This window comes from Arachis ipaensis, chromosome B10 (assembly GCF_000816755.2).
Source record: "Arachis ipaensis cultivar K30076 chromosome B10, Araip1.1, whole genome shotgun sequence".
NCBI classification, from domain to species: Eukaryota; Viridiplantae; Streptophyta; class Magnoliopsida; order Fabales; family Fabaceae; genus Arachis; species Arachis ipaensis.
Genome location: NC_029794.2, coordinates 10,718,824 through 10,731,682, shown reverse-complemented (window position 1 = coordinate 10,731,682; position 12,859 = coordinate 10,718,824). Strand labels below are relative to the sequence as shown.

General features: G+C 33.8%; 1 protein-coding gene across 1 annotated transcript; it reads left to right on the top strand.

The window, feature by feature from the left end:
• On the top strand, nt 1,308–5,165 carry LOC107623455 (transmembrane protein 87A). Its single transcript, XM_016325719.2, has 5 exons — nt 1,308–1,597; nt 2,464–3,382; nt 3,498–3,593; nt 4,015–4,151; nt 4,658–5,165. The coding sequence occupies exons 1-5, from the start codon at nt 1,323–1,325 to the stop codon at nt 4,839–4,841; spliced, it is 1,611 nt and encodes a 536-aa protein (XP_016181205.2). The 5' UTR covers nt 1,308–1,322; the 3' UTR covers nt 4,842–5,165.

Below are 12,859 nucleotides of genomic sequence, written 5' to 3'. Positions count from 1 at the left end.
GAGACTTGATCATAAAAAGACTTTTCAAAGGTTCTGAGTCTTACAATTTACGAATTTAAAATTTAATTAGTAATTATTTATTCATATACAATAAACATTAATAATAAAAATATAAAATAACACTTATAAATATGCATCAGGTTTTTTCTATTGTATATTTTTTTTTGTTCACTGTATCTCCCATCCCGACAGGTCAAGAATTAATTCATCGAGAATTGAAGTTTCATTTAAGAGTTTGTCGTTAGTCATTAAATGTGTGTTTGGATTACAGTTTACAAACGAAAGTTTGTATAAAATTAATTTTGATGAAAAATTAGTTTGTGTTAACGTGATTTATGTTTGGCAATTCTTATATCAAAATGAATTATAGTAAAATAAATGTTGTTTGGATTATATTCCTCAAAATTACTTTTAAATGAAAAATTATTAAAAGAAACATCAATTTAAATATTTTTTATATTATCTTATCATTTTACTTTAGATATTTGAATAGATGTTATTATTTAATTTTATAATAAAATAAATATTTACTGACTAAAATAAAAATAACATATAAAAATTAGCAAAATATATTTTCATATCAAAAGCAAAAATAATATATGAAAACTATATGAATATATATAGAACACTAAAAAAATAATATAAAAATATTTATCATATAAATAAAAAAATACAATAAAAAATATAAAAATCAAAATATAAAAAAAAGTACTACAAATAATAAAAAAATTTAAAATATTTATCTTGACAGTGATGAAAACAAATTTAAAAGATCTTGATGAAAAAAAAAACAATAACCCCAAAGAACTAATATAAAAGTATATGGTTACTTTGTATTTTTTTATAGAAGAAAAATGAAAGATATAGTTGATAAAAAAGAAATAATTTTTTTACTTAATTTTTCAATGGTAACCAACCACCATCAATATGAACGCACAAACTACAATTTTTAGCTTTATGTGAATCTATGTTTAGAGGTGAAAATACTTTTGTATTCAGAGAGTCTAAAAGTTGCCAAACATAAAAACTTAAAAAGTGCTCGACCAACTCAAGTTAGGTTTGTTGTATATTTTTGTTGTGTAATATGCATCAGTTGACTTGGACCCTATTAAACTTGGGCAAGGTTCACCAAAAAAGTTGGGCAAATTGTTTTGATATTGGAACAAGGCCCAATATAGGATGGTGAGCTGCGTTGAGCTATGCCCAGTGTCCTGACAAAAAACATGGAGCCCAGTGCAATGTAGGAACAATCACGTGCACGATCTCGCGCGTGAAGCAAAGTCGTGTCCCCGGAGAGTGACGCTGCAGCGAACGTTACCGACATGGCGGTGCCTTCACTCTTCTCTCTCACACACACTCACATGGATTCAGCATTTGGATCTTTCAGATCCACATTCTTCGCCGCGCATTCACTCCTCATATCTTGTTTCTTCTTCACTTCTTTTGCGTCCATCCACGTCTACCATCGCGAGCCTTTCATCGATGTCGGAAATTCTTACCTTCTCTCCGGCGGCAGCGAGGGCATCGTCGCTTCTCTCCCCGCCGCTGCTTCGCCCTCCAAACCCAACTCCATCCATAACGGCCGTGCTTATATCAGGTACTCTCTCTCTCTCTTTCTCTCTCTCTCTCTCTCTCTCGTGATTTGTGTTGGACTAATCAGTGTTAGTTAGAGAGTTGATTGCATTCTCGAGCTGAGAGTAATACTGGATTGTAAATCTGCTGTAACTAACTTTTTAACCAGCTGACTGAGCGTTAACTTTAATTGATACAAGTAGTTACCGAAGAGCGAGTTCATAGCTTAGATTAAGTGTTTGGTTCGTGGCATGGTTTTGATGGTGCTTGATCTTAATTTTGATTTGTACGGTAGGGGAAGAAAACGGAAAATCGAGTGTTGCTTATGTCCGATTTTGGTGGATTCGTGAATTTCTATGGAATTAGGTACTAATCAACTATTTAAAGCATAGGAGAAAACAAATTGAGTGTTAACTCTAACATCACCATGGCAGTTGATCATGTTGTTCTGTTTAAGTTGCACATATTGACGGGCCATCAGTTAGAGCTGAATTTTGCAGTGAAGCAAATTAGTGTTACTGAATGTTGTTTCCTCTGGCTTCATTTAATCTCTTGGAATCGTAGATACATTGCATATTTATGATTGGTGCTGCCCAGATAAGATATGAGCTGGTACTTAGGTTAATGTTTTTGGATGAATCTCTCACCTGTTAGTTGTTCCTTTGCTCAAATCTTGTTGGAGTCTTTCTTAACCAAGGGATGAATGGAATGTGAAAGATATACGTTGTTCTGGAAAGCAAAATGAAAGCATGAAAAATAACATGTTTTTCTTCAGTTTTATTAGATACTGCGTTTGGATTTGATAATTTATATGTCTACCTTCATCTTTGAATCATGTGCCTAGCATAAGCAAGAACCAAGAACACTGACTTTGTTTCTTTTGGGAGGTAGATTTGAGAATATCACCTTTTGGAGAACCAGAACTGCTGCCAAGCGTGGTACTGGGCCAGTGCACGTTATAATTTTTGAGGCTGCTGATCGAGATAACATAGGTGGTTCTGCTTATGGTGGACAACGGGCAATCTGTTGCACTGCTGATTTAGCTAAAATAGAAGGTTGTAAGCAAGGAGAGATTCTTAGAAGACCTTCTGCAACAGACATCAATTGGCCTGTCATTTTAGATGTACGTTTCAAGGGAAAATCCAAAACTGCAAATCTAGACTCTAAGGGGGTTACCATTAGAAAGACTGGAATGTATAATTTAATTTTTGTAGCTTGTGACCCCAATCTCAAGGATATGTTTATGAGTGGAAAGACGATCTGGAAAAACCCTGATGGGTACTTGCCTGGTAGGATGGCCCCATTAAAGAAGTTCTATGTATTTATGACACTTGCTTATGTCTGCCTAAGCATCATTTGGTTCCTTCAGTATTGGAGATTTTGGAATGATGTACTGCAACTTCAGCACTGTATCACAGCTGTCATTGCCCTTGGGTTATTTGAGATGTTTCTCTGGTATTTGGAGTATGTCAATTTCAACAATACTGGAATGAGGCCTGTCGGGATCACAACATTGGTTGTCACTGTTGGGGCTATAAGAAAAGCAATTTCACGACTTCTTATTCTCTGTGTTTCAATGGGTTATGGTGTTGTGCGACCCACCCTTGGGGGTCTTACCTCAAAGGTTCTTTTACTTGGATTTACTTACTTTCTGGCATCAGAATTGCTGAATATTACAGAATATGTGGGGACCATAAATGATGTATCTGGAAGGGCAAGGCTACTTCTAGTTCTTCCTGATGCTTTCTTGGATGCATTTTTGATATTGTGGATCTTTACATCACTTTCAAGAACATTGGAACAGTTACAGGTATCATAGCCTCAAGTGCCTTTTATTGTAGCATTGCACTAAATTTCTGTGTTTCGACATTCCCACTTTGTTTAGCATTAAAAAACTGATATTTTTCTGCTATCTGCTTTTTCAGGCTAAACGGAGTTCTGTTAAGCTAGATATTTACAGAAAGTTCTCAAATGCTTTAGCAGTAACGGTGATCTCCTCAGTAGTTTGGATAGGATATGAGGTAAGGCAATATAACATGAAAGTTAGTTTCCAATAACTGAAATGGCCTTTTGTGTATGTATGTATGTATGTGTGTTTCTTTTGTTTCTAGGCTTAGGATTTGAATAATAGGTTCAAATGTTGCATATAATTTCATTCCCACTGATTAGGAAATTGTCCAAATGGTGGTAGTTTTGTCATTTTTCAAAGTGGTGAAGTAACCTGTAGTCCTGTACTACATCAGCCTTGCATTGCATCCTACATCAGCCAGTGAGCCAGGCACAATTTTTTCTGGTTTTGATTGTGTTTGGCTTCCCATTTGTTGATATACTTTCCATTTGCTGTTACAGCAAGTTCCTAATGGTAATTTATTGCCATGTAATATCCATTTTCCAATTTGTTATATGTTGGAATCACCCATGTTGTTACACTTGCTTCTACAGGTATACTTCAAAGCCACAGATCCTTTCAATGAGCGTTGGCAGAGTGCTTGGATCATCACTGCTTTCTGGGACATTCTGGCATTTGGATTACTGTGTGTTATATGTTACCTCTGGGCCCCATCCCAAAGCTCTCAAAGGTGAGTTGTAACTTTAACATGTTAACATAACTTTCCTCCGTCTCTCCGAACGATTTTCCTTGTTTGTATCTCTATGTTGAATGAATGCTTAAATTAATCCCATCAGAAGTTGGCTGTTGTTTTAAGATTTACATAATCTCTGATGTGATTGCCTTGCCTAAGAGAAAACCTTTATTGTAATGCAAACTGTATCCCGGGAGCATTCTCCTTTAGATTATTTTCAGGTTATTCTTTGGGTTTTATGGGTTTTTCAATTATGACATTGCAAGTAAGATCTCAATTTAATTTAATTTTATTATGTAACAGCATAATTTTCAAATGAATGTACTCTCTTATTAGAACTATTTATTGTCTTCCTTTTACTTTATTTAATGCCCGAGTAATTTTCCTATAATTTTGTTTAGCTAATCTGTCCGAGTGTGTGAAAATAAGCATCACATCGTGTAGTGGCTTTAGAGAGTAGACTCGATGATTGTGTTTGATTTCCCTCTGCCAACTATTGATAGGTACGCATATTCAGAGGAAGTGGGAGAAGAATCAGATGATGAAGAAGCTCAGTCTTTAACAAAGGGAAAGCATGAAGGTCAAGGTGGTGAACTAAGTATGGTCAAGCAAGAAAAGAATGTCGGAAGGGACGCACACTTGGATGTAGATAACGAGTCAGAGGAGGAGGAGGACAAACGGGAATAAGCTCTTAACAGGTCTCTTTTAGCACACTTGTCCTGCTTTCTCATTTGGATTTTTCGTCTTACACTTGTGCCACAACCCGTCAGAAAGAGGCGTTGTAAAATTTTGTTCATTTGTACCGGGTATACAACAGATTCATTTGTTTAGAGGAATACTAGTCTTTTTATATCTTTTTCTATTTTGGGGTCATGTATGTAATTAATGTGTAACATGCATTTGCAAATGCTGATGATCAAAATTCATTGTGTTCTTTATTCCCCCCACAATTTTTGGACGCGGAATTTCCTTGATTTTTGGATTTAGTCTCTAAAGTAGTGTTTGGTTTGAGAGACTAGGACTCCAAGAATGAGATTTAGTATTGTGTTTAGTATTGGAACTAAAATTTTAGGACACAAAATTTTAGTCCTTTCTGGGCCTCTAAAAAAGAGAACATGAGACTGAAATTTTTTGAGACGTTAGTTAGAATTTTAACGTTTTCTTTAATAACAAAATATATTTTAGTATTTTTATTTTATCGTTATATTTATCTTGAATCAAGTAAGATTCTAAGACATAACTAATATCTTGAACCAAGTAAGATTCTAAGACATAACTTAGTTATGTGCATTATATATATTTTACATCAAATATAATATAAAGACTTAATTTAATTTTAATTTTTCAGTTTTTGTCTCCTAATTTTGGTGTTTCAGTATGAGTCTTTTTTCCAAACGCAATCTAAAAGGCCAGTTTGAATAAATAATTTAATTCAGTTTTTTTAAAAAAAAAATTTAAATATAAGAGCCGTTGCCGAGATGTGCAGTTGCAGTCCTTGAGCTTCAGAAAGAAGAAGACGCAGCTACGCCCAGGGATGCTTTTATACATATACTCCATGCTGACGTTGCCCTAATCTTCTTCTGCGCATTCCATTTTTCCCCCAAACATGTTAACTTATACCCCAAGTATTATAATTTTCTTTTATGTTGATGGTTGGTTTAGACTTTAGACTCAATTTTTAATTAAGTTTTTTTTTTTAAAAATAGTTTAAATAATAAATATTTATATTAAAAATAGTTTATAAATAAATTATTTTGTGTTTAAATTTTTAGTTTTAAAAGTAAAGATTTGAAAAGGAGAATGATAAAAAAAATTATTATAAAAAAAGAAAAAAGTTATTTTTTTATAAGTATTTTAACATTTTTTAAAAAATTATATCAAATATTAATGTTGGAATTTTTTATTAGATAAAAATAAAAAAAAATATTTATGAATCTACCCAAACGGTCATTCTATCTTAATTGTCAATTTTAAAATTTGGTATAGATTGAAATTTTTTGCGGACAATAATAATTTCGTTAAGTCATCATAATAAAAATTAACAATGAAATTGGAGAAAAGTGTTGTGATAAAAATGAAGGATGTGGATGCCCATCTTTAAGAGAATCACATTAAATGAAGGTTGAAAAATAAATACTTCATGCATGTATAAATAGGACATGATCTGAGGCCATATATACACGAACAATCAATAAAATTTTCTCTCTCTCTTATAGTGACACACTCTTCTCTCTCTTTATATTTCTTTATTTTATATTTGTTACCTCTTCCTTATTTAGTTATTTCATAACACGTTATCAGCATGAGACTCTAACCAAATTTTAGAAGACTCCAGGTAAAAAGTTTTTATTATGTCAAAACTCTCTCATCTTAAATTTAATGTTCTTAATATATCTAGAAACAATTATTTATCATGGATACTTGATGCTAAAATTCATCTTGATTCAATAGATCTTGGAAATACTATTAAGGCTGAAAATAATATATCCCAGAAGGATAAAGCCAAAGCCATGATTTTTCTTCGGTGTCATCTTGACGTATGATTGAAAAATGAGTGTCTCACATTAAAAGATCCTGTAGATCTATGGAAAGACCTTGAAGAAAGGTACAATCATCAAAAGACGGTGATACTTCCTCAAGCCCAATGTGTTAGAGAAAATTTTCTCGACCTTCCATACCTCGAATGTGCTCTTGCAGCAGCAGTATCGAGAAAAATATTTTAAAAAATATTCTGAGTTAATTTCTTGTCTTCTTGTTGCTGAACGCAACAATGAATTACTTCTAAGGAATCATGAAGCACGCCCAGCTGGCGCCGTCCTATTTCCTTAAGTAAATGCGGCAAATCATTATCTAAAAGAGGTAAATGGCAAGGTTTTGACAATAAAAAAAATTATGGAAAGAAAAGAAATTATGTTCAAAAGAGAGGATCTCACTAGAAGTGGAATAAAGAAAGAAATATTGGGCAAAATAAATCAACAAAGGATAAGTGTTTTCGTTGTGGTGGAAAGGGCCATTGGTCGCGTACCTATCGTACACCAAGGCACCTAGTCGATCTTTATCAAGTATCTTTGAAAAATGACGATAAAGGAAAGGAAACGAATTTTGTTTCAAATGATGCGAAAATTCCACCACTCATTATGATGTATCTGATTTCTTTGAGGATCCTGAAGGAAATATTGGTCATTTGATCAATGATGGAATAGTTTAACATGTGGGATTGTTAAGTATCCATATAAATAAATAATGTAAAGAACTTATTGTTAAGTTTTATTTTTTATGTATTTAAGTTTCAAATATAATGTATATAAATAATGAAATATTAATGTTTATGAATTTTGAAATTATTAAATGTGTCAAATTTTAAAATAAAATTTTAGTATATGACATTATGTACAGTGTTTCTTAGAAAAATAATTCTAATCAAGAATTCAATTTGACTGTGCATGTATTACTACTCATTTTATTATTATTTATCTTTGAAGAAAATGGCAAGGATACATAATAAAGATGTATGCCTTGCGGATAGTGCAAGTTCACGCACCATTCTCAAAAGTGATATATTTTACCCATCTTATGCCAAAAGAAGAATATGTTAATACTATTATTGGCTTAGACAATGTGATAGAAGGCTCCGGAAGAGCTATAATTTTATTTCTCGGAGGAACAAAATTCATAATAAATAATGCACTATTATCTACCAAGTCTCTGAGAAACTTGTTGAATTTCAAAGATATTCGCCGAAATGGATATCATATTGAAACAATGAATGAGGGAAATCATGAGTACTTGTATATCACAATCCATTATTCAAATAAAAAGATTATATTAGAAAAGTTACCATTACTTTCATCTGGGTTGTATTATACTAGAATTAGTACAATTGAATCACATGCCATTGTAAATCAGAAGTTTACTAGCTCAAATGAATTCATAAATTGGCACGACCGATTGGGTTATCTGGGAACAACCATGATGTGGAGAATTATTGAAAACTCCCATGGACATTCACTAAAGAACCAGAAGACTCTTAAATCTAGTGAATTTTGTTGTGCTACATGTTCTCAAGGAAAGTTAATTTTAAGGCCATCACCAGTAAAGATTGGATTTGAGACCCCTTAATTCCTAGAAAGGATTCAAGGTGATATATGTGGACCTATTCATCCACCATGTGGATCTTTTAGATATTTTATGGTCTTAATAGACGCATCTTTGAGGTGGTCACATGTGTGCTTATTGTCTTCTCGCAACCTGGCGTTTGCGAGATTACTGGCTCAAATTATTCGATAAAAAGTACAATTTCCAGAAAATCCAATCAAAGCAATTCGTCTTGATAATGCTGGTGAATTTACTTCCCAAGCTTTTGATGCTTATTGTATGGCTAATGGAATAAGTGTTGAATATCCAGTAGCTTATGTTCACACACAAAATGGGTTAGCAGAATCACTTATTAAACGCCTCCAATTAATTGCTAGACCCTTACCTCGGTTTGGGGCATGCTATTTTACATGCCGCAATACTTATTCGTTTGAAGCCAACGAGTTACCATCAGTTCTCTCATATGCAATTAGCATTTGGCCAGCAGTCAAATGTTTCCCATTTAAGAATATTTGGGTGTGCGATATATGTTCCCATTGCACCACTTAATCGCACCAAAATGGGACCCCAAAGAAAATTGGGGATATATGTTGGATATGATTCCCCCTCTATAGTAGGTATCTTGAGATACAAACTGGATGTATTTAAAGCCCGATTTGCGAATTGTCATTTTGATGAATCAAAATTTTCAACATTAGGGGGAGAGAATAAGCTTCCTAAAAAGGAACTTAATTGGAATGAATCATCGTTGATGCATTTAGATCCTCGATCAGGGCAATATGAACTAGAAGTTCAAAAGATTATACATTTGCAAAGAATAGCAAATGAATTGCCTGATGCATTTTCCGATACAAAGAGAATAACCAAATCTTATATACCAGTAAAAAATGCCCCAATTCGAATTGATATTCTAGTAGGAGAAGTAGCCACTGAAGCAAATTCACGCCAGAAGCGTGGCAGGCCTGTCGGTTCTAAAGACAAAAATTCTCGAAAAAAAAGAGATAAATACAATCCCTGTTGAAAAAGATATAGTAGAGACACCTGCAGTTGTCCAAAATTCTGATATAGTTTTAACGCAATAAGACGTTCAGGTACCTGAAAATTGTGAAAATGATGAGATCTCGATAAATTATGTCTTTACAAGAGAGAAATGTGACCGAAATAAGACAATTGTCAATGAAATATTTACATATAATGTGGCATTAAATATCATGCATGAAAGTAAGGATCTTGAGCCAAGATCAGTCGAAGAATGTCGACAAAGGAATAATTGGCCAAAATGGGAAGAAGCCATGAAGGCTGAGTTAGACTCACTTGTAAAACGTGAAGTCTTTGGACTTGTAGTTCGTACACCAGAAGAGGTAAAATCTGTTGGATACCGATGGGTATTTGTGAGAAAACAAAATGAGAAAATGAAGTTGTGCGCTACAACACCCGACTTGTGGCATAAGGTTTCTCACAAAGGCCCGGTATAGATTATGAAGAAACGTATTCCCCTGTAGTGGATGCGATAAAATTGCGTTATTTGGTCAGTTTAACTGCATATCATAAACTACATATGCATTTAATGGATGTGGTAACAGCCTACTTATACGGCTCATTAGATCGTGATATCTATATGAAAGTCCCTGAAGGACTGAAGATATCTAAACCATCCAATGAATATTCGCAGGGATTATACTCGATTAAATTGCAAAGATCTTTATATGGTCTAAAGTAATCTAGACGAATGTGGTATAATCGTCTTACTGAGTATCTGACCAAAAACGGATTTAAGAATGATGATATCTGCCCATGTGTTTTCATAAAGAAATCTGCATCTGAATTCATTATAATTGCTGTGTACGTTGATGATTTAAATATCATTGGAACTCTTAAAGAGATTCCAACAATTATAAAAACTCTAAAAGAAGAGTTTGAGATGAAAGATCTTAGAAAAACTAAATTCTGTCTTGACCTGTAGATCGAACACACAACAATTGGGATCTTCATTCATCAAAAAACATACACAGAAAAGATCTTGAAGAGATTTTATATGGATATGTCACATCCATTAAGTACTCCAATGATTGTAAGCCCTTTGGATGTGAATAAGGATCAATTCCTGTGGATTGATTGATCAGAAGATAGCTCCAATTGTCCTATTTGAAGATAATACATCATGCATTACTCAACTTAATGGCGGATATATCAAAGGCGATAGAACAAAGCATATTTCTCCCAAATTATTCTTCACTCATAATCTTCAAAATCAAGGGACAATTGATATTCAACAGATCCATTCAAGTGATAATCTCACAGATTTATTTACAAAGTCACTCCCAAAATCCTCTTTTGAAAGATTGGTACAACAGATTGGGATGCACCGATTTTGAGACATTAAATGATGTCGACAAGAGGGGAAGACTGTATTCTTTTTTCCTTGGTCAGGTTTTTTTTCATTGGGTTTTTCTTGACAAGGTTTGAAGGTTGTAGTGGGCTTAGAGAAGGGGGGTTGAATCTATGCCTTTCTTTTAGTTACCGAAATAACCCCTTTTCTTTAAACTTGCTATTCTGATTCTGTTTGAACTCAGTAGCAGAAATTTATGAGACAATTTATTTTTGTCTCATGAATATCAGAAAACAGAACATAGTAGAGAAGAGAGAAGCAAACACCAGCATGTATCTTGGTTCGGTTGCCATGTGCTATGCAACCTACGTCCAGTCTCCTCCACAACAATGGAGGAATTTCCACTATAGTTAAAAGTATTACATATGCCAATTTCACAGGATTGACCCAGTCCTCTCACACTCAAGTTCTAATCTAACTTGACATTGGTTATGCTAATACCTAACTCTTTACTTTTAGTGCTAACCCAACTAAGAAAGGGATACCTCACAGGTACAAGATACAAGACACAGACATACCTAAAGAAATCTGAAAATGACTCTAGGCTTTTCTCTCAAATGTATCACTCAGCCTCTTTCCACTCATAGCTTTTACTTGAACTCTCTCAATATGCCTTTTCACTCAAGAAATTACAGAAAGATAAACATTGAAAAGTAAAATACAATCTGCAATAACATGAAGGAGATTGACTTCATCAACAGACTTTTTGCTATGTAATAAACTGGATTTGCATGTCTCTGATTCAGTTCTTCATGTTTGGCGGAATGCTTCTTTGAAAGAAAGCACTGTCCAAGTAGAGGAACTTCTTCAGAGAAATTCTTCACAGAACAAAAAACTCAAACGCTGGTTTACTCTCCTTGCTTCTGAATGAGCAGAAATCCTATTTTATCTCCTTGTATGTTGCTGGGTTCTTCTTCCTAGGTCAACTTCTTGAGCACTGTGTTTCACCAACCCACAAACTCACTTTTTCTCATTAATCCTCAAAGTAGAAACTTTGCTTTTGACATTCTCTTGTTGACCGAAAGCCATAAAACAACATCCACAAAAGTCTTCCAATGGTAAACCGGATCTGAGCCATTGAGAAGCTACTTGGTCCCCAAGAATCACTTATGATCGTAGATACAGAGCAGATTGTAACAGAAATCAACTTTCCGTTGTATCCCATTTCGGACTGAGCAGAGGATTGGGAAGAAGAGAAGAAATCAGTATGCATGCAATAGAAAATGGGTTACCTTTAACCTTTGCCTTAGCTTGATTTGGTTTGATATGGTTGATTAGACATCTGCCTTTCAAGCTTAATCTCTCTCTTTCTTGCTTCTTTGGTGATTAACTTAGGGAAGAAGCTCTCTCTCTCTCTCTCGTTATTTTCTGACCAACACACAAAAGTGAACATTGCTTGTGATGTGAGATCAATTTGGAGGGATTTATTACTAACGGGCTTGGATCGGATTTGATTCATGCAACCCGTTTGGCCCATCTAACTTTTGTTTTTCTTTGGACTTCTATTTATGTTATAATCCACCAGCCTTATTTATATTTTTCTTATTCACTTGGGCTGTTGCTTCATATATGTTTTGGCCTGCAACACTAAACCAACATAATCAAAACTAATTGAGTAATTAGCCCAATAAATCAATGTTTGTCATCATTAATTATAGTGGAGTAAAGTATCATTTTTGTCCCCAACGTTTGGAGTAAATCCTACTTGTATCCCTAACGTTTGAATCGTCCTATTTATATCCTTAACGTTTGTAAAAGTGATTCAATGTTATCCTGCCGTCAATTACACATCATGATCGCTTTAGTTTGAGTTTTAAAAATCTCTTCTTGAAATTAGAATACAAATGTCTGGAATAGAATCGATGATCTACTTCGAAAAATAGCTCATCAAATGTTGAAACTAATTCCTACAACATTTACATAATTCACTTTTCTAGGGACATAATTGAATCTAAACACAAATAGTAGATATAATATTAAAATCGAACACATCTAAGTGAGACCTAATTGAGAATGAATACATCCAAGTGAGAATAATTGAAAAATATAATCTGATTTGTTAGTATAATTGATAGTAGGATAACATTGAATCACTTTTATAAACGTTAAGGATACAAATAGGACGATTTAAACGTTAGGGACACAAATAGAACTTACCCCAAACGTTGGGGACAAAAACGATACTTTACTCTATTAGTTAATTACTTAACTCAACAAGGTT